Here is a 23,294-nt window from a genome sequence, read left to right as displayed (position 1 = left end):
ATGGTATGAACTGGCCTCAAATAAAGGTATAACATGTAACATTCTCCAAAAGGTGAACTCTTCATGACAATTGGGCCGCAGTGGCTGCATGGACACAGTTGCTGCTCCCAATTTGACATCTGTGTGGGTACGGGTGCATGTCCCTGAATGCAGACAATGTGATTTCAGGGACATGCACCCTCACAGATGTCAAATTGGGAGCAGCGACTGTGTCCATGCAGCTGCTGCATCCCAATTGACATGAATGGGACTACAGATGCATGGAACTCCTGCGCATCCTGTGCAGGCAACACACGGCTCTCTCACATGTGTACGCATAAGTACACCCATGTGAACAAGGCCTTAGCAGTGATTTACTTTGCATTTTTCTTGGCTGAATTTGATGGTCTCTTAGGGGACTGCATTTATTTACACTTACCATATTATTATACTACATTGAGGTGGGATTGCTTTAAATAAAAGAAACAGCAGGTGGCAGTAAAAGCCAACTTTCTGGACTGTGTAACCCAGCCATTCTCAACCTTTATAACACAGGAACCATCACTAATAATATTATCTATTACTGTTCATTACTGTGAACAATACACATATATATATATTTATATAGAAATAAAAGTGTAAGGAATATGAACATACTGAATATATTTGTCATGCAGGGATGCTATATATGACAAAATTGTTTTCAGTTACAATTAATAATAGTATGTTCAGAAAATAAATGCATTCAATAAAAACCGTAGTGTTCCCTTAGTTCACCTTTACACCCTCCCCACCCCCTCGGTCCCCACTGTACCACTTTACCTCCGGGGTTGCTGAGCTGTCAGATTCCCTGCAGTTGTTTCAGCAGTGTGAGGATTTGAAATCCCCTCTCTTCTCTCTCTTTTCTGTCAGCACTACCAGAATGTACCAGATCGATTCTGATTGGTCAGCAGCTCCAGCAGTCCAGGGATTTAAATAAATTAAACACCGTAATAATATAAATATTCTTGCGGTGTCCTTGTGAATAAATAAATAAACATAAAACTCTCTTCAGATATCGTGTTAATCTTGTGGCTGCAAAGATATGTGTGACCTTCTCCACTTTTAATCTATATGGCACCTCCTGTATTTAATCCACACCATGCAGGTTGTGTCCACCACTGTTCACCACTGCGCTCACCACCATATGTGGATCTGCTCACTTGCAGGTCATATGTGCCTTTTTCCCTTATGTGGGATTCCTTTGATAATTCCCCTTTAAGACTGCTGTTTCTGGGTTTCATACCTCCACTGGTTTAAAACCTTTCTGCGATGCGGTCCCTATCACTATGTAGCACTACCCCCTTAGGAGTCGCTGAGTCTTTGAGTCCCCCTATAATCCTGCACAGCCAGGCAACACACATTTTCTTCCACACTTGCACACTGGAGACAGTAAACAGTCCTTGAGCTTTGTTTTTATGTTTTATTAAGGGGTATTGAACTTGGATGGGGTTAAGGGGTGTATGGGATTAGCAATTATGTCCAAGTCCACAGACAAAGAACCTCTTCTTGCAGAGCCTTCCATCCCTCCTGGTGTACCACCTCAGACCCCAGATGAATTCTCCTCTGCACCCAGCTACCTGAGGGAATCTTTGAGCAAGGGGAACCAGAAAATGCCTCTTTAGCCAAGTAGCTCCAGATGAGGAGCTAGTTGAGTTGGTCACCTGACTGCCTTCTGCCCTTATCTGGCCCAGGGGGTGTGGGATTACTCATTCAATCCTCTTCTGCAAGCTTCTGAGCTGGTGACTGCCTTCAGGCCTTATGCTGGGCTGGCTCCTTCCCTACTTCCCAGGACAGTGGAGGCTAAGAGATCCTCCATTCCAGCTCCCAGTCCCCTCCCAGGCTCCATTATCCAGCCTTTACTCCATCTTCCACCTGACTCCCCTCCCCTGCTGATCAGGCTCTTTCATATTCAAGGGCTGTCCTTGCCCGATGCCAAGCATTCTTGGGGATTGGCCAAAATCCCATAAGTATGCAGATCATCCCCTCCTCACCCTCACCCACTGCCTTCTGGAAACTTCTCAAGCTTCTAGACCGGGGGGGTATCAGGGAGCTGACCTGCAGAGCCCTCAGCCTTGACCTAAAGTTAACCTGGCTGACTTATCCCAGGCTGCTATCCAGCCCCTCACTAAAAAACCTAGCTAATTCCCCCAGGTTAACTAGAGGGGTGCTACATCTACAATAGGCTCATGCAAAACATGAAATTCCCATAGTGCAGTATGTATAAAAATAGTGTTTATTTATTAAAAATGACACTCACATTTAGATAGAAATAACAGGCTTAGACTGCTTCACAGTTTAGACCAGCCTTTCTCGACCAGGGTTCCATAGACCCTACAGCTGCTCCAGAGGATGCCGAGGGTTCCTTGAGCAAAGAATAATTTCTGACTATAAGACAGCCTACTCAACCTTTTGTATCGAATAATATGATATAATTAAAATAAAACATTTTGTAGGTCTCAGGAAACCCCTGCTTAAATACAATCATTAATGGGGGGAAGGGATTAGGGCAAAGCCCCTTTCATTAGCCAGTGTGAAGATGCCCCCCTTTACAGACAGCTAAAGAGGGGCAGCAGCTCCCACGTCACTTCCGGTTTCAGCTCTCTGGCATCTGGTCCTTGAGAGAAGAGACCCCTTACACTGGTGGTCAGTGGGAAAAATGCTACTTACATTGGTGGTCAGTGAGAAGAATGCCCCTAATTGATAGCCTAAAGATCATTGGTGTTAGCGGCTACTTACCTAGAGCAGTCATTCTCAAATAAGGTTCCTCCAGAGGTTGCTAAAGGCTCCTTGAGCTGTGGCCAATTGACCTGCCTTCTGATGGTGCCCATATAGCTCTGAGTCCAAAGTCACTTGGCAGAATCAACAGCAAGATACCAATGATCTCTTTAGCTGTCTGTAAAGGGGGGCATCTTCACACTGGCTAATGAAAGGGGCTTTGCCCTAATCCCTTCCCCCCATTAATGATTGTATTTAAGCAGGGGTTTCCTGAGACCTACAAAATGTTTTATTTTAATTATATCATATTATTTGATACAAAAGGTTGAGAATGCTGTCTTATAGTCAGAAATTATTCTTTGCTCAAGGAACCCTTGGCATCCTCTGGAGCAGCTGTAGGGTCTATGGAACCCTGGTCGAGAAAGGTTGGTCTAAACTGTGAAGCAGTCTAAGTAAGAAGAGACATTTCACAACAATGAAAAGTAAAAGGGGTTGATTCACTAAAACTGGAGAGTGTAAAATCTGGTGCAGCTGTGTATGGTAGCCGATCAGCTTCTAACTTCAGCTTGTTCAATTAAGCTTTGACAAAAAACTTGGAAGCTGATTGGTTTCTATGCAGAGCTGCACCAGATTTGCCACACTTCAATTTTAGTAAATCAACCCCAATGTGTGTTAAACGTGAATCTTCAGATAGCAAAAGCTCAGCAAAAAAGCCAAGAATGACTAATTATTTCAGCTCTTTAAATAAAAGAAGACACCCCAGAGTGCACCTTTAAAACAAGTTAACAATGGCAGCCCCCATGGATTTATCTTGATAGTTTCCCTTTAAGATGTACAGTTTGAGTCACAATTTGTAGATGCCAATGTTTGCTCAGTCACAGATCAGCAGTCATAGATCCAGGTATCGTGAAATAAAATGTCTAGGTAAACATATTTAGCAAGACATTCTAAAGTTTTTTTTCTTTGTATTGATTGTGACTTCATACAAGGCAAAGCTCTTGCTATAAAGGAGGTGTGCCCCACTTATATAACAATCTATTAATTGCTGTGTATTAGTCAGATCACTTGCATTGCGTGTACCTGCCACAAGCTCTGCTGGACAACATTCTCGGGATGTCCCTGCTCAAGGTGGCCTTATTAATCAGCAGCATTCAAGGTAAGTGCAGGAAAGTGAGATGAGTGCTATACTTTTGTAAACTAATTTTTTATGTTGTTGCAAGATGTTATGTATAGAAAAAATATTTTGGAGGTGGCAAAATTGCATAAATGGTTCCATTGCACCCAATAAATATTGTTAACACTCAGCAGACATTTGTCTATTTCTCAACTTTTGTAACACACCTGTGAACACTGCAAAAATGTCATCCCTTGCAGTTGGGTAACTGCAAGGGTTAACTGCTCGTTTGTGGCCAGAGGACCGGGTACAGTAGATTTACCTACCTAATCACTGCTCCCACAGGCTACTCTGCCTTGCTAGACTGGTCTCTGCAGCCTCTTCTCCCCTACACTCTAGCAGTCTAAGGTCCTCTGACATCATCAAAATCAATGCAGGGACCATCTGAGCATGCCACGTGACAGTTCAGAGAGGAGCACTGAGCAGAAGATCAAATAATTAAAAGTACATTTCATGCCCCCAAGACTAAACAAGCATTTAACCCTTGCAGTCTGGCTGTATATAACTATATACAAATGAAGGTATCTAAAACTTGCCGACTGACCTTCACCTCTTTGAATTTTCATGTATGGCATAATCATAATAGTAATTTTACACTTATAGCATAATCCTCAGCTCTCTGAATTAAAGATCGTTCCCGACTTCAAATCTGGTTTGGATCTGGCTTTGCTGTTCTTGGACTAACTTTCATGGACAATTTTCTACCCTACCAATTCTAAAAATCCAACTACCTGCATTGTTCTCAGTTTCACAGATGCCTACAGCTGCCACCTGCTGTACAATTTCAATTTTAGTAACCTTCTTTCTTGGTCCCCGTTTCCCTTATAATTTCACTTCTGTGCAAAGGTCCACAAAAATATCTTACTGAAGATATTTATTTATATTTGCCTGTTTTTGCCCAAAGCGTTAGTTGATGTATCCTATTCCATGCAAGCTTGGTAAGCAGATATTCCTATTTTAGATCCTGAGGTATAGGAGGAAACCTTGAGAGGCCCCAAAATTGGTCTTTCCACATCTTAGGGGGCAACTCACACAGACCTTTATCCTTCACTGTGTGTACCTAAGGTGTAAGAGAGCAGCTACATATATCCATCCTCTTTCCCTAGTTGACCTAAACTTGGCTCTCCAGACACTATCTTTTATCATCTATTCTGAAACTGCCCAGATATACATGCCTATTGGCTCCAAAGTACTACATTTATTCATGACCTATGGACTGTCCAGTTCTCCTTGATTTGAAGTTATCGGAATTATGTCTACTAGGTATTACCATGCAAAATTGAAAGGTTATTGTGATCTCAGAACTATTATTAATGATTCTAGAGTCTAGAGCAATGTGTTGACTTGCAAATTCCCCTCCAACTTTTGAGAAATGGCCTGCCCAAATTTACAATTCTTTATGACTTAGGAAACTTTTTTTTTCCAATAAAGACTTATTGAGCATCGAAAAACATAAACATAGACAAAAGCATGGGTTGTATCGATACAACAGTTTGCTAGAAGCATCTAGCCTTATAACGAGAGTAAGTCAGACAAAAAGAAAGAAAAAGAAAAAAACTTGGCATGGAAGTTGAAAACAGAAGAATGAGGGGGCAGACCTCAAACAACAACTTAGAGAACTAAGAGGAGGATGTGAATCTAGAAGGACAAGAAATAAACAGGTTTTGAGTAATTATGGTCATAAGAACCTATTGTCAATATCGTGCGTAGATTCATGATAGACCAGAACATGGAATCATTGACATTAGAGAACATTTTTGAGAACGGTGGATGTGGAGAAATTACACTGAGGTACGTTGATTGATAATGTGATTCTAGGTCAGGTATGAAAATGTTCAGTTTAGCATGCCGCAAGCACCGTCTCAGCAAAAGAAAGGGAAAAGAGAGAGAAAGAAGAAGAAAAAAAAAAATGGGGGTGGGGAGAGAGAGGAGGGAGGGGTAGGGAAGGAGGGAAGAGTATGGAAGGAGGGGGGAAGATGGGTGTTACGAAATGTAACTTAAGTTATTGAGGAAGTATGACAGAGGGGGGTAGCATGTGTCTCTCGCCCTCTCCGCAGGACTCTGAAGCATCACACCCCCCTCTCCCCCACACCATAGAAGGCCGTGATGTGAAGGGGAAGGAGCGCAATCAGATAGGATCCCAACGTTCAATCGGAAACCTCTTTACTCTCACAGGAGATTCCCCATTAAATTTGCCAGGGTCTGGTCCCTCTTGATGCATGGTGCCTCTTAACCTTTTAGTATATTAACACTCTGACAGAGAATCTCTTTTTGTTCCTTGTTGCATGCATAGACCCATCCAGACCACTTCTATCTGGACCCCTCTTATAAATGAGACATGCACTCATTGCTTTGTTTCATTCATCCAGTAATTTTGGTTTAGTCTAGTTTTACTTGGTGAGTATGTATGATTTATACCCTGTGAGATATTGCTCTGCCAAAATCTAGAAATATTTTACCCTGTAACATTATAAGTGTACTTATTTCTTGCTATGCCATTTCTGTATGTTTTCAACTTCACTTTGTATACTTCTTGTATTGTGCAACTCATCAATAAACGTACGATAAAAAAAGATATGAGTAGAGGTATCTGCTATAAAGATCCAGCTCCAACCAACATTTTTTCTAAATTTTATATAAAGTGGAGAAAGATTAGAATCTCTGTCAGGTTTTTAATCATTGTAATGTACAGTGGTGCAAAAAAGTATTTAGTCAGCCACCAATTGTGCAAGTTCTCCCACTTAAAAAGATGAGAGAGGCCTGTAATTGGCATCATAGGTAGACCTCAACTATGAGAGACAAAATGAGAAAAAAAATCCAGACAATCACATTGGCTGATTTGGAAAGAATTTATTTGAAAATTATGGTGGAAAATAAGTATTTGGTCACCTACAAACAAGCAAGATTTCTGGCTCTCACAGACCTGTACCTTCTTCTTTAAGAGGCTCCTCTGTCCTGCCCTCATTACCTGTATCAATGGCACCTGTTTGAACTTGTTATAAAAGACACCTGTCCACAACCTCAAACAGTCACACTCCAAACTCCACTATGGTGAAGACCAAAGAGCTGTTGATGGACACCAGAAACAAAATTGTAGACCTGCACCAGGCTGGGAAGACTGAATCTGCAATAGGCAAGCAGGTTGGTGTGAACAAATCAACTGTGGGAGCAATAATTAGAAAATGGAAGACATACAAGACCACTGATAATCTCCCTCGATCTGGGGCTCCACGCAAGATCTCACCCTGTGGGGTCAAAATGATCACAAGAATGGTGAGCAAAAATCCCAGGACCACACGGGGGGACCTAGTGAATGACCTGCAGAGAGCTGGGACCAACGTAACAAAGGCTACCATCAGTAACACACTACGCCGCCAGGGACTCAGATCCTGCAGTGCCAGACGTGTCCCCCTGCTTAAGCCAGTACATGTCCGGGCCCGTCTGAAGTTTGCTAGAGAGCATTTGGATGATCCAGAAGAGGATTGGGAGAATGTCATATGGTCAACTGAAACCAAAATAGAACTGTTTGGTAGACACACAACTCGTCATGTTTGGAGGAGAGAGAATGCTGAGTTGCATCCAAAGAACACCATACCTACTGTGAAGCATGGGGGTGGCAACATCATGCTTTGGGGCTGTTTCTCCGCAAAGGGACCAGGACGACTGATCTATGTACAGGACAGAATGAATGGGGCCATGTATCGTGAGATTTTGAGTGCAAACCTCCTTCCATCAGCAAGGGCATTGAAGATGAAACGTGGCTGGGTCTTCCAACATGACAATGATCCCAAACATACCGCCCGGGCAACGAAGGAGTGGCTTTGTAAGAAGCATTTCAAGGTCCTGGAGTGGCCTAGCCAGTCTCCAGGTCTCAACCCCACCCATGGAAAACCTTTGGAGGGAGTTGAAAGTCCGTGTTGTCCAGTGACAGCCCCAAAACATCACTGCTCTAGAGGAGATCTGCATGGAGGAATGGGCCAACATACCAGCAACAGTGTGTGTCAACCTTGTGAAGACTTACAGGAAACGTTTGACCTCTGTCAACAAAGGATATATAACAAAGTATTGAGATGAACTTTTGATATTGACCAAATACTTATTTTCCACCATAATTTGCAAATAAATTCTTTCCAAATCAGCCAATGTGATTGTCTGGATTTTTTTTCTCATTTTGTCTCTCATAGTTGAGGTCTACCTATGATGCCAATTACAGGCCTCTCATCTTTGTAAGTGGGAGAACTTGCACAATTGGTGGCTGACTAAATACTTTTTTGCCCCACTATATAAGTCTAAAGCCTAGTACACACAATGAGAATATGCGATGAGTGATCATCTGTTTTTTTGTTTTTTTTTGCATTCTAGTCTCATATCGAAAATGAATATGTGAACTAAAGTCACAAAAATTCTCGTAAATTCTCTTGCTTTCTGTTTTGGAATTGGACAGAAATCTCTACAACATAAAAACCAAAGGTAATGAATACTCCATAGAGTCTAGAGGAGTGAAGAAAGAGGTAGAATCTATCAACAATACATTTCATGGTTGAGCCCAGTAGGCGTTCTTACTATTTCGCACTCTACTAGAAAGGTGTTTTCATTGCCATTTATTCTGAAGGGACGTGAGGGAAGTACTTGCCAATGAGGACACAGAAATAAAAAGATAGCAACGATTCAACCTAAAGGCTAAGGATTGCTCTAACAGAAGAGAATGGGGGCCATGAGAGGACAGAAAACACAAAAAAAGTGTTGGCTGGAGCTGAACTGTAAAACACATTTAATGATCTCTCGTGCAAATTGCCAGAAAATAAATAACTATGACTTTTTTGTCTTTAGTGCTTTCAGCTGCACCAACCTTGTTTCTGCCCAGCAATGTGACCCTGTCTGAAGATACCCCTCAGAGCACATTGGTTGCCAAGATGAATGCCACAGCCGCTCAATTTGACAGAATAGTCGGCGCACCTTTTATAGTAAATTCAAATCCAGTGGTTCACCCATTCATCATTATCCCTAAGGCAAATAACTGGGAGGTACTGTATATATATTATAATTACACTTATGGTTTGAATATTGACAATACGGGGGTATGTTATATGGTCAACAATTGCTCAGGGGGGGTTCTTGAAAGGTGTCTTTTTGAAAAGTGGCACCTTTTATGAATACTGACTACATAACACAACCTCAGTGTAATTGTAGGAAAAAAAATATTCTTACAGATTTTCTATGGTTATAAAACATTTGTGGAAGAAGTAAAACATTAGAAGCTATTCTTCCTCAAAAGCCAATCTTAGCTCTCAATGCTGTTGTGGTCATAGACACCTTATTTCTTCCATAGATTCCTAATCTAATTTGATTTTGGTTTTCTGGTTTAGTAGATCAGCTAATTTCATATTAACAGCTCTTCCAGGTTCAAAACAGGGACAGTATGTTAAACCAGTTTGGTCAGAGGTCATTGATGGTGTTACGTACTTGATAAGCGATCAAGATGATGAGGGCACACTCTCTTGTATCTCTTGCCCAAGCACCCCTGAAGGTAAAACAAAGGGTGCAAAGGGACAAGAGGAACATGAGTACTGGAGGGCATTGTTTGTAGAGCCCTGAACTGGAGATGCCAATCAGGAAGGTCCAGCGGAACATACGAGCAGAAGTGTTAGGTGTGGAATCAGCAGGAGAATCAGCAGAAGTTAAAGGGCTTGTCTGAATGTTCATGATGACAGAGCTCATAAATGATGTTTTCAGGCGTGTAGCAGGACTATGCATAAAAGCACACAGCTGCATCAGCATGTAAGGCAAGTAGGAACTCGATAATGGCATGGAGAACAATCGGAGGCAGAAGTAAAGTCACAGGTCAAGCCAAGGTAATGAAGTACTAAATTAGGATCTGAATCAAGGTCAAGGATGAAGCTGAGGCCAGGAACGGGTAGAACAGAAGTGGAGAGCAGGACCCAAATCAGATCAGGATGAAGCCAGGTCGATGACAAGAATCACATCCAGATCACATCAGGGATCAAGAAACACAATGAAGACCAGAAGAGTTAGAGCATCCTATAAATAGGCCATCTGGCACCAATGCTGACTATGGGTGTACATGCACATTAGTGCAATGGCCAATAGGAATTCCCTGACAGATGGGTAGATGCACAGGTCAAATTTAGCTCTATTAAATAGACACCATTGTAGCCTGAAGTTGGCAGTGTTCATATACAGGCTGAAGGCTTTCATTTTTTTCTCAATGGAACCTCCAGCCTGCATGTGATCACTATGGCTGTTCTGGCACAGGAATCACATGATCAAGAACAACTCTGGTTTGTAACCATTCATTGGTTTGATGGACATCCTGGTTGTTATTGAGCTGGGACTGAGAGACAGCAGCCACGCAATATGTCAACTGCCTGCTCTTAAAATGGAGGATGTTTATTAATGTACTGTATCTGTATTATTAATGCAGGGGAACAATATACAGATTGTGGATGCAAAGGGGTTAATTGATTGTATAGAGCTATATATGTAGCACCCCCTCAGACAGATTCTTAGGATGGTGTGGTAAATTTAGTTTTTGGCTCCTCTGTAATCAGTGAAGCAGCTTGTGATTGCTTCGGACTGCTCTGGACTCCATTAGTTGTAGGTTTGATTGTTCCCCCTTGCCCTCTGGAGAATTCTAGAATGTATTGACCTGGAAAGGCAAATCAATATCCTGAATATTAATGCTATCTCAGCCAATGCCTGAAGGAGTGTGTCAAGGAAGTGGTTGGGTGAATAGATAAATAGTCTGGGGTTTGGAGCTGCATGGTCTTGTCCCGGGGGGGATGTTTCCAGCCTGAAGGGTTGCTGCCCTTCTAGGCAGCCTACCTGGAAATCTGCTCATGCTCATCAAGGTTCCCAGCTATGCTAAAGCTGGTGGTGGTGGTGCTGTTGGTGTGTGTGTGTGTGTGTGTGTGGGGGGGGGGGGGGGCGTGTTATGCTGAAACCTCTGTGAAATCTCTGTAACTAATCAAGGGATGTCACTGAGGAATTAGTCTAGAGAATTGAGAAATATCTGTCTGATGCTGGAAGGAGGCATCCAAGTATTCAGGGGAACTGGCAGCACAGACCTGTGTGTAAGATCCTCGTGACTGTTACTACTGCACTAATCAGGAAAAGGAACCCGGGGTAAAATGACACACAAACACACACATATATATATATATATATGTGTATATATATATATATACACACTATATTGCCAAAAGTATTGGGACGCCTGTCTTTACACACGTGAACTTTAATGGCATCCCAGTCTTAGTCTGTAGGGTTCAATATTGGTTTGGACCACCCTTTGCAGCTATAGCAGCATCAACTCTTCTGAGAAGGCTGTCCACAAGGTTTAGGAGCGTGTATTTGACCATTCTTCCAGAAGCACATTTGTGAGGTCAGGCATTGATGTTGGACGAGAAGGCCTGGCTCGCACTCTCTGCTCTAATTCCCAAAGGTGTTCTATCAGGTTGAGGTCAGTCAAGTTCCTCCAACCCAAACCCGCTCATCCATGTCTTCATGGACCTTGCTTTGTGCACTGGTGCGCAGTCATGTTGGAACAGAAAGGGGCCATCCCCAAACTGTTCCCACAAAGTTGGGAGCATGAAATTGTCCAAAATGTCTTGGTATGCCGATGCCTTAAGAGTTCCCTTCACTGGAAGTAAAGGGCGAAGCCCTACCACTGAAAAACAACCCCACACCATAATGCCCCTCAACCAAACTTTACACTTGGCACAATGCAGTCAGGCAAACACCGTTCTCCTTGCAACCGCCAAACCCAGACACGTCCATCGAATTGCTATACAGAGAAGCGTGATTCGTCACTCCAGAGAACTTGTCTTCACTGCTCTAGAGTCCAGTGGTGGCGTGCTTTACACCACTTCATCCAACACTTTGCATTGCACTTGGTGATATAGGGCTTCGATGCAGCTGCTCAGCCATGAAAACCCATTCCATGAAGCTCTCTATGCACTGTTGTTGTGCTAATCTGAAGGCCACATGAAGTTTGAAGGTCTTTAGCTACTGACTCTGCAGACAGTTGGCAACTTATGCGCACTGTGTGCTTCAGCTGACCCCGTTCTGTCATTTTACGTGGCCTACCACTTCGTGGCTGAGTTACTGTTGCTATAGTTTACAACAGTTGACCATAGAATATTTAGCAACAAGGACATTTCATGGATGGACTTATTGCACAGGTGGCAACATATCACGGCACCACGCTTGTAGTCACTGAGCTCCTGAGAGCGATCCATTCTTTCACAAATGTTTGTAGAAGCAGTCTGCATGCCTAGGTGCTTGATTTTATACACCTGTGGCCATGGAGGTGATTGGAACACCTGAATCCAATGATTTGGAGGGGTGTCCCACTACTCTTGGCAATATAGTGTGTGTGTGTGTTTATATATATATATATATATATATATATATATATATGTATATATATCGCACGCACAGTCACAGGGCGCACCAACCGTCATGCCAAAAGACATCGTCCTGTGTACATTGGGAGCTGTGCATCTGGTGCTATTCTGCCCATGTGCATAACCACGTCTGCTATTTCATCATGGACAACTAGTTAGAACAAAGAGCAAATGTGAAATTCTTTGTGAAACTGGGAAAATCACTGGATCTCTTCAGTGTTGTCAAAATGGCTGCCTTTGAGCTGGAACTTCATCTTCGGGAAGAGGGGATTTTCAGGGATAAGCTCATTGAAGGTCTTCCTGATCTCTTTTCGTCTCTCAGTGATGTCCTTCCACTCTTGAACTGTGTGGCCACTCAAAACACCTCAAAAGACTCATTGCAGCATCACTGTAAACTTGCCAAATTGTGTCAATGTTTCTGTTGCAGATTTGCCCAGTTTCACGAAGAATTTCACATTTGCTCTTTGTTCTAATTGGCTGTCCATGATGAAATAGCAGACTTGGCAACGCACATGCTCAGAATAGCAAAAGCTGCACAGCTTCCAATGTTCACAGGAGAATGTCTTTTGGCACACTGACTTATAAAGGTTGATGATCCCTGTGACTGTGTATGCAGTCTTGTGCTGCTATCTGTTGGTGTGTTACAAGACTATTCTCAAAACTTTTTGATACCACTATAGGGGTGGACTGACAACTGATGGGGCCCCTGGGCAATAGGGGATCATGGGGCCCCTGTGTCCTTGCCCAAACTCAAAAAAGCCTATGAAAAAGGTACCAGGGGCATCTCATGGGGCCCCCTACTGACCCTGGGCCCTCGGGCAGTGCCCAAGTTTCCAGATGGTCAGTCCGCCCCTGTACCACTATACAGCTGCAAGAAAATGTATGTGAACCCCTTGGGATTACGTGGAGTTTTGCATGAATTGGGCATAAAATGTGCTCTGAACGTCATCTAAGTCACAACAATAGAAGAACACAGTCTGCTGAACATAATACTACACAAACATTAGATGTTGCCATGGTTTAATTGCACATAACATGTAAACATTCACAGTGCAGGGAGGAAAAAGTATGTGAGGCCCTAGCTTAATGACTTCTCCCAGAGCTAATTGGAGCCAGGAGTGAACCAACCTTGACTCCAATCAGTGTGATGATATTGGATGTGTTGCTGACAGCTGTCCTGCCCTTAAAAAACACACCTGTTTTGGGTTTACTGGTTTCAAGAAGCACTGTCTGATGTGAACCATGCCTCGCAGAAAAGAGCTCTCAGGAGACCTACGATCAAGAATTGTTGACTTGCATGAAGCTGGAAAGGGTTACAAAAGTATCTCCTTGAGCCTTGATGTTCATGTGTCCACGGTAAGACAGACTGTCTACAAATGGAGAAAGTTTAGCACTGTTGCTTCTCTCCCTAGGCGTGGTCGTCCTGTAAAAATGACTGCAAGAGCACAGCGCAGAATGCTGCATGAGGTAAAGAAGAATCCCAGAGTGTCAGCTAAAGACCTACAGAAATCTCTGGCACATGCTAACATTTTTGTTGACACATGTACAATAAGGAAAACAATAAACAAGAATGGAGTACATGGGAGGACACCACGGAGGAAGCCATTGCTGTCCAAAAAGAATATTGCAGCACGTTTGAAGTTTGCAAAAGAGCACCTGGATGTTCCACAGCACTACTGGCAAAATATACTGTGGACAGATGAAACCAAGATTGAGTTGTTTGGGAAGAACACACAACACTATGTGTGGAGAAAAAAAGGCACAGCACACCAACATCAAAACCTCATCCCCACTGTAAAACATGGCGGAGGGAGCATCATGGCTTGGGGCTGCTTTGCTGCCTCAGGGCCTGGACGGATTGTTGTCATTGATGGGAAAATGAATTCCAGAGTTTATCAAGACATTTTGCAGGAAACGTACGACCATCTGTCCACCAACTGAAGCTCCGCAGAGGATGGGTGATGCAACAGGACAATGACCCAAAGCATACAAGTAATTCAACAAAACAATGGCTGTAACAGCACAGAATACGCCTTCTGGAGTGGCCCAGTCAGAGTCCTGACCTCAACCCGATTGAAATGCTGTGGCATGACCTTAAGAGAGCGATTCACACCAAGAATATTGCTACACTGAAACAGTTTTGTGAAGAGGAGTGGTCCAAAATTACTCCAGATCGTTGTGCGGGTCTGATCTGCAACTACAGGAAACGTTTGGTTGAGGTTATTGCTGCCAAAGGAGGGTCAACCAGTTATTAAGTCCAAAGGTTCACATACTTTTTCCTCCCTGCACTGTGAATGTTTACATGTTATGTGCAATTAAACCATGGCAACATCTAATGTTTGTGTAGTATTATGTTCAGCAGACTGTGTTCTTCTATTGTTGTGACTTAGATGACGTTCAGAGCACATTTTATGCCCAATTCATGCAAAACTCCACGTAATCCCAAGGGGTTCACATACTTTTTCTTGGAACTGTATATATATACGTTCTAATCCTCTCCAAAACTACAAAATAAAGTCTTACCTTGAATTCCACTTTAATTCATTGGAAGTTATTAGAAGTAATCTTTATTTTAATGATCTGGAAGATTCAGAATTTCTACTAAGTGTCAGTGACTAATGTGATTAAAAAAAATCAATACAGCTCTTCAGTGTTTTCTCAGGTTACACATAAAGCAAGATCATTGATCTTTTAATAAGTTAATGACTGTAAAAGACTCTCTTCACTTTCATTTGATCCTCCTACCCTGAAACTTGTATTCTGCAGATAATCAGTAAACTTGAATTTATTTTGAATGCAGATTTTAGGAACATATTCCCTTTGAATGAAAAGGGAGATGTCTGTACTGTCCAAAGTAACCAATCATCTGTCCCTTTTATTTCATATCATCCACTGAAAAGGGAAAAATTGGTAATACAGACAATGCATGCTTCAAGCAATAATAAATATGGGAATCAGGATCATTTACAGCTGTTTTTGAGCAATTTCCATTGTAGGAGAAAACTGACCACAAATGTCACCAAAGTATCAAGCTGTGATCTGGTACATAAAGTGATGTACCACCATCTCTATACATACACAAAAGAAGCCACTGATACCCATAGGATTTTTTTAGAGGTACATCACCATTCAATTACAGTAACTACTTTCATAAGATTTAAAGTATATTTACATTTTATCGGTACGGGTAAAGATTAATAGCTGATATAATCACAGTATTTCACAATGTATCACAATACACCCTTTATTATTTTTTACAAAAATCATATCACGTGATTTGAGAATTTAGACTCAATCTTACTTCTATCAGGTTGGCCATAAAATAATTTTCACATTGATTCAGGAGGACTTTCTCTCAACGTGTTTCTTGAAATTTAAAGAGTTACTCCACTTTTGTTGAGAAAAAAAATCTCCTCTGGGTGATCTATGTATATTGGAAGGATTTGAACAAACTGTGTTGCAGATTCTTACCTTGTGTTATTGTGAAGAAATAGCTATTTGTTTGTTTGTCTGTCCATGTACAGAGTTGATTTTATAGTCAGCTGCTACACTTTAGGGTTCTAATGAGGAAAGTGTTAAGAGTCTGCATTTCTTTAGACGTGATTTCCCTTTCGGAATATTTTGCCAAAATTTACAGTTTTGTTGCTGGGGATGCCCAAATTCCAAATTCAGATGAATTGTAGGCAATGGCTGAACTGGTAGGCAGCAATATTTCAATATATTAGATTTTGATTTTTCGGGTTTAGGTACACTATAGATTAAAGGCTTGCTATCTGTGTGCCTGCTTGTACACACATGCAACACAGTTTCTTCACAGTGAGAGCTGTGAAAATGTGGAAAAGACTCCCTTAGGAGTTGGTTCTGTCCAGCTCAGTGGATTGCTTTAAAAAGGCCTGGATTCTTCCTTGGATACACAGAATATAACTGGATCGGGGCGGACTGACCATTTGGAAACTCGGGCACTGCCCGAGGGGTCGGGGTCAGTAGGGGGCCCCATGAGATGCCCCTGGTACCTTTTTCATAGGCTTTTTTGAGTTTGGGCAAGGACACAGGGGCCCCATGATCCCCTATTGCCTGGGGGCCCCATGAGTTGTCAGTCCGCTCCTGGATACTAACATTTATAGGTAAAGTAGATCCTGAGACTGTCTCGGGGGATCAGGAAGGAATTTTTTTCCCTGCAGGAGCAAATTGGATCATGCTTTGCTGGGTTTTTTTTGTCTTCCTCTGGATCAGATGTGGGTATAGGATTATAACTTTTTTTTTAATGGTTGAACTGGATGGACTTTTGTCTTTTTTCAGCCAGACTAACTATGTAACTATGTAACACAGATGTAACACAGATATACTGTAGCTAAAGATAAATCAACTAAGTTGTGTGTTGGGTTATTGTAGAATACCAATGTTTGAAATGGTTTCTATTAACATGGCATGCAGAACTCATAGGCAAGCTTGCTTTTGCTCATTTTAAAGCACCCTCCCTCCCATTAAAAAACTGCCTATGCTCAGTAAATATATTTATGGAAATGAACAAACAAGTATCTGTTTCACATTCTGTGTCGCCAACTTTAAAAATAACATAGTGGCAGCTTTCTTCTTGTAACACCCTGCTGTAATAGTGGTTGCAGGATGTTAAGTAGGCACTAGATGGCTGTGTCCTACAGCCTGGTTGTACAGACTCAGTTGGAAAACTTTGTGGGATTTGTAAGCTGACTGCAGGACTTTGTTGTTTGACAGCAAGCTGGTGAACTACATTTACCAGAGGTACTGGTGTGTAGGCAGAGGCAGATAAATACAGAAGCCCGGGAACCCGGGGACAGGAATTGAATGGAGAGAGCTGGAGAGCAGGTGTGAGGAGAAGGCTGTACAGGACGCTGGAGGTCTGGGCCAGGCCGCCAAAAATGGAGGAGAAATTTCTGACCGCTGGTGAACTGCTCTGCGAGCAGGCAGGGTGCAATGCTGTTGCCTGGAGTGATATCTGAAGGAGGAACCACAAGAACACAGGGGGCCCTGTCTACAGAGAGACTGCCCACTACCTGACCAAGGTCACAGATCGGGGGAGAGAGTTCCGCTTTCAAGCCATTTAATTTGAAAATAACACTACTCAATTCAGCTGCTTTCCACCCAGTTTGACTGTTATTGTTTTTTCATGTTAAGGCCCAGTTCTCCTGGCCTACTAGTTTTTGCACTCTCAGCATATCCAATCACAAGTGCCCACCACATTGTTTGCCCTCTGCAGGTCAAGCTGTACTATTGCTTTCAACACAGCAGGCCTCATTCACCAAGGAGCTCCTTTATTGCCGCAGTTTGCCACTGTGGTCCAAAGAGGAACCAATCCCTATAGAAGAGTGTCTTGCCCATTCATTAATCTTTGCCTAATCCTGCATCACCTTGTGGGAGTTAAAGGGGTACCATCCAAATTTAAATACCACTGAAAGGGGCAGGTCCTTTTCATCCTCTAAGAAGGAACTTCTACCTTTTGCCTTAAGGAAGATTTGAATCTTTTTGTGTACCAACTTGGGCCCCATCAAGTGCGCAGAAGATCAGATACTGTAGTTTAAAGGGGCATTGCTCTATTTAATTGAAGAGCTCTTTTCTCAGAATTAAACCCAGTCACCAGCCCCTGAGACCCTAAAGTGAGCTAGCTTCTCTGTTTGTAGTTTTTCTTTGCTCACTGCGAAAGAAATATATCAGGACTGGGGCTAATGTTTAAATTCTGAATTGCAGGACATCTAGAACTGATTGAGACTGTGCTGAGTTGTGACCCTTATTTGAAGTTATTAAGAGTGATAACTTCTTGCACATATTTCTTTGTTGCTTTATTGTGCTTACTTTTGACCTTATTATAATTAAAATATCAGTTCACTCTAAACTGTGTGTGAGTCTATTTTATGGTTGCAGTCAGAGGGTTCTTCTGGCCAGAGGTTTAAGGTGGAGTCAGCCAGGGGTGGGCTTTCAGAGTGGGGTCAGGAAAGACAGGGAACCCCCAAAAAATACTCAACAGCCCCTCAGGGGGTAGTGCTACATTCTTCTTTGTTGGCCCACTGATAGGCCATCTTTAGTGAGGGCAGAGCTTACAGAAAGTCCTGGCTCACTGCAGTTGGTGTGCATTCTGCGAGTGGCTAGGTAAGGGACAGGAACCCGCTTGTCAGGGAGAGTGTGCCTAGCATAGGGAAAGGTTCCAGTAGGGCAGCATAGATATTGTCAGGAATTGCCAGAGGTCCTTGGGGAAATTTTCTGGTACTTGTGCTTACTGCATCTGCCTCCCAGCTGCTCCCTGCACCAGGTGCTGCAGGCCTCTGTACATCCCTCTCTCTCTTTATGAGTCCCACATACTTCTGTGAGTGTTGCCACTCATTTCTTACTGTTGAAAAGACTCTGGAATGATCTGACAATATAATTTTGCATTCTCAACTACTGTGTGTGCAGTGCCTACTCTCTGGGTGCCTACTGCATGGGTCTTCCCCTACCACACAGCCTGCAAGTGGATATTGAACAGGAGGTGTAATCTTAAACCTTCTTAAATCCTTAATAAGAAGTCAGAAGGAAGGTATAAACCGGTATGTTGTGCAATAAAGAGGAGGGTCACAGCACTACAGACAATGGATAGACGTCTCCACCATTCTTTCTTTAGGGTGACTTTTCCCTGTCTGGCTTTCGTATGAGATTATATGTGAATGACTGTTGTGGGCACTTTGCACATTATAGTTGCTCTTTGCACTGTCATATTGAATAAACCTGATAGAGCAATCACTATAGTTTCCCTTTAGATCCCCTTTTAAAATATTGTAGTATGACCTGATTTAAAGGAATTAAATTCAAACTGAATGGCTATCCAAGGGAGAGCTAGTTATGCAGAGTAAACAAGATGAAAATATATATGAAGGGACATGCATTATAATAATTATATTAATCTACACAATTTGGCTTTGACACATCTTTGTCTTAATCTAGCTAATAACAACAAATGAGCCCAAGTTAAACTTTGAAGCTGTGCCATTGTATACTCTGCAAATCCTGGTGGAGGACAGCAAAGGAACAACGGCCACACAGTCCATTGTTATCGAAATTACTCATGTCAACAAGGCTCCCGTCTTTACTGGAACACTGGCCAGACAAGGTAATTCAGGGAGGTTTTCAGCTGTTTATGGTATGGATTGGACATAATTGTGTGTTGCTTATGAAAAAACCCAGTTGTCATTCCTAGAATGTATACCTGTATGCCAATTGGCAAAGTAACAGGTTCACTTTATAAAATGCAGGAAAAGCATCCTGTACTTACAGGCCTTGTGCTTATCTACTGCGCCATGTAAGTCAAAACTTTTAAAGAGCTGTGGACATTCCCCTTACCCTCATGTGACAGGGTTTGGACCTTGTGTTTCAGAACATCATACTCAAAGACGTGCTTGGAACTTTTAGGCTTGCGTGTAGGTCTAGTGAGGCAGCTCCAACACAGCAAGGCTTACTTAGCTGGGCAGCAAACAGTATATCAAATCATAAAAATATAGAACGGGGGCCAAAATCAGACAAAAGAGTCCAATATAGTTTTAAATGTTAATAAAAAATGTAATAAAAAATTTATATAAAAACTATCAACGAGTTTTGGGGCAACACCCATACCCCTTCATTCTTGTAGCCCTAAAGAAGAGAGAGTGGTGTTGCCCCTGAAATGTGTTGGATATTTTTATATTAATTTGTTATCAACAATTAAAATTAGTTTGGACTCTTTTATCTGATTTTGATCTGGGACCCCATTCTATATTTGAATGGTTTAAGCTACTGTTAGGTGCCCATCAAGGAAAGCCTTGCTTTGTGGGAGCTGCCTCCCCAGAGCTATTGTACTTGTTTGACGTTTTCCTTCATCTGACTACATGTCCAAGTCTAAAGGTTTCCAGCTCCTTTTTGAATATATTGTTCTGAAACACGCGCCTTTCTATATTTTTATGGTTTGGGCCTGGTGTTTTTGTTACTCTAATGCTGATTTGGAACTTATACAGACCTTACTCCATTCACAAGACCAAAAGCAGCAGGTGAGCAAGGGCAGTAGAGTGAACCTAACAGGTTAGCAGGTTACTCTATCCCTATGTGCCTCCATATTGCTTTGCTGTCATATTGGTGGCATTAGCAGTGTAGCTTGCGGATGAAGTTTTTATTTACCACTGGTTACAGATGGCACTGTGCCTGTCTCTCTGCTAACCCATTGTGTACAGAGAAACACATACGGAGTTATAAAGCTTTAAAGTGGAACTAAAGTTCACAATACTTCAGTTTACAGAAAAAAAAAAAAGTCCACAATACTTACCTCTGCTCCAACGTTCCAATGAGGTCCCTTGGTAGCACAGACATCTTCTCCCAAGCTTCTATGCAGGTGCCAAGTCTTCAGTTGTTTTAATTGGTTGGCGTAGAAAGACATAACTACATGCGCAGGAGTTTATTTATCCTATCACACAGGTACCTTGATAAATATGTAATTGTAATTTGAGCAGGTGGGTAAGTTCATTTTGCTGCATGTCTCTTCTTAAATAAAGAAACCTGGTTGCTTATAAGTTTTGTCTTTTAGACTTTGCTTCCACTTTTAAATTGTGTGTAAAACATTTTTAAATTCTGATTAAAAATTGTGTGTAAACCGAAAATGCATTTTTTTCACTTTTATGTCCATTTGTCAGATAATAATAATAATAATAATACCGTATTTATTAAAATATGGCACCAAATAGAAACCTTTTAAGTCTCTAATAATGTAAAATAATTTACAGGCAGGCACTTTAAATACATGCTGTCAAGTCAACTGATGCATACTGACACTGCTAAATTTATTCTGGCCATTGAGACTTAGATGACCTCTGGTCCTAAAGGCCTTAAAATAAAACTGTAACAAGCATATGATGAAAATGCTATCTGTAGTGAAAAATGATCCTCGGAGGCGGAGATATAGACAGCTGAAGTTACATTCAAGTCTTAGCTTTTCATGTAAAATTCAACCTGGACTCTACCACTTTCCACTTCCTAAACCTTCCTTTTGTTTTTTTTTCAATGCGATGAGTGACCAGCAAGGAGGCTTGGGATGCAGGAAAGGGCAGGGCCACGGTTGCAAGAACGTTTGAGATTCTCATATACCTTCAGCAGCTTCTACCTCTGGATCTACTGATCATTCTGACATGTAGTTTCCATTGAAGGTAACCTCTGCTAATGCATTTTTGTCATATGCTCAGTTTAACTTTAGGAAATCTTCAGCAGTAGAGTAAATAATCGCTCTGAACTGTTTTTTCCCATTAGACGCTGAGCTGTACATAGCTGAGAACACTGCTGTTTCCACAGTCATTTACAAAGTGGCAGCCAAGGACCCAGATAATGATGTTCTGCAGGTAATAATCATGGCAGTTGTAAAGCATTTTGCGATGGCGGCACTTGACACAATTCCGATGAGTTTCCTCGGAATCGCTTACTGGCAAAACCTTGACATTGGAGTCATTTGTTACAGTAATAATCAGAATTTCTTTTACTTGTCTGTATGTAATGACCTTTAGTGGAGATTATAGTTTTTCCTTCATGTAAAACAAATGCACATTGTGAACACCATGCTACTGTGTTATTTTATTTTTAATAGTGCCAACATAGCACAGAGAGGAGCCAAGACAAATCTCTGCTTATGATATCGTGGACCTAGACCTGATTCTCTTATATCAGTTTAAACTGAAGCTATTCTTTCAGTTTTTAGTTGTTAGCTTTTATAACTTTTGTGTGTTTTGCGGAGTCAAATATTCACAATACAAGGGGTGTCAGTTCTCTCCATAGTAAGTAATGTATTCATTAGCCATACAAATTATACCGTGAAGAACACATCATTTACAGGGTAATTCTGTAAAAGATGACAAGGGAGCTCACCTTTCCATATTCTATAGAAAATTACAATACTGGCAAAATAGTTCCAAAGTTGGCATCACTTCCGGGAGCCCAGGATGATATTGCCTACTGGAAACACTGTGCCATGGGACCTGTAGGTAAGTAAGCACAGATGTACATTCCCTTGCAATCTTTACACCCATATACCTCGTTTACTGCTACTGTGCCTTCGCATTTCTCCACTAAATGCCACTGCACCTACACACTTCTCCACTTACCACCACTACACATGCACATTTCTCATCTAACTGCCACTGCACCCACACACATCTCCACTAAATGCCACAACACCTGTACACTACTGCACCGCATTCTTCTCCACTAATCACTATTGCAACTGCACATCTCCACTGACAGTCACTGCACCCGTACACCTTCGCTTGACAGCCACTGCACTCACACACCTCTGCTGACAACCACTGCATCCACACACTTCTCCACTGACAGCCACTCTACCTGCACACTACCACTGACAGGCACTGCACCCGCACACTTTTACTGACAGCAACTACATCTGTACACTTCTGCTTACAACCACTGCCTGCGCACCTCTACTGACAGCCATAGTATTTGCACACCCCTACTGACAGCCACTGCATCTACTGACCTCTACTGACAGCCATTGCATCTGCACACCTCCACTGACAGCCACTGCACCCACACACCTCTACTGACAGCCACTGCTCCTACAGACCTCTACTGATAGCCATTGCATCCTTTCACCTCCATTGACAGCCACTGCACCCACACACCTCTACTGACAAGCACTGCATCCACACACCTCTGCTGACAGCCATTGCATTTGCACACCTCCACTGACAGCCACTGCACCCACACACCTCTACTGACAACCACTGCACCCACACATCTCTACAGACAGCCACTGCACCCACACACCTCTACTGACAACCACTGCATCCACACACCTCTACTAACAGCCACTGCACCCACACACCTCTACTGACAACCACTGCATCCATACACCTCTGCTAACAGCCACTGCACCCGCACCCCACTACTGACAGCCACTGCTTCTGAACACCTCTACTGACAGCCAC

General features: G+C 42.3%; 1 protein-coding gene across 1 annotated transcript in view; it reads left to right on the top strand.

Annotated features, from left to right (window-relative positions):
* Positions 1-3,849: 3,849 nt before the first annotated feature.
* The window catches only part of LOC149463015 (cadherin-related family member 3-like), a 77,694-nt gene continuing 58,249 nt past the window's right edge, over positions 3,850-23,294 (top strand). Inside the window, exons 1-4 of the mRNA XM_089676029.1 lie at positions 3,850-3,892; positions 8,741-8,934; positions 19,288-19,453; positions 21,610-21,698. Coding sequence (XP_089532155.1) covers positions 3,850-3,892; positions 8,741-8,934; positions 19,288-19,453; positions 21,610-21,698 — 492 coding nt within the window. The remainder of the gene's footprint in view (positions 3,893-8,740; positions 8,935-19,287; positions 19,454-21,609; positions 21,699-23,294) is intronic.

Source organism: Staurois parvus, unplaced genomic scaffold (genome assembly GCF_062004578.1).
Source record: "Staurois parvus isolate SC_StPar_1 unplaced genomic scaffold, SC_StPar_1.0 ptg000162l, whole genome shotgun sequence".
In the NCBI taxonomy this organism is placed as follows: Eukaryota; Metazoa; Chordata; class Amphibia; order Anura; family Ranidae; genus Staurois; species Staurois parvus.
Note: the sequence above shows the minus strand (reverse complement) of the source record. Positions and strands in the feature narration are given on the sequence as shown.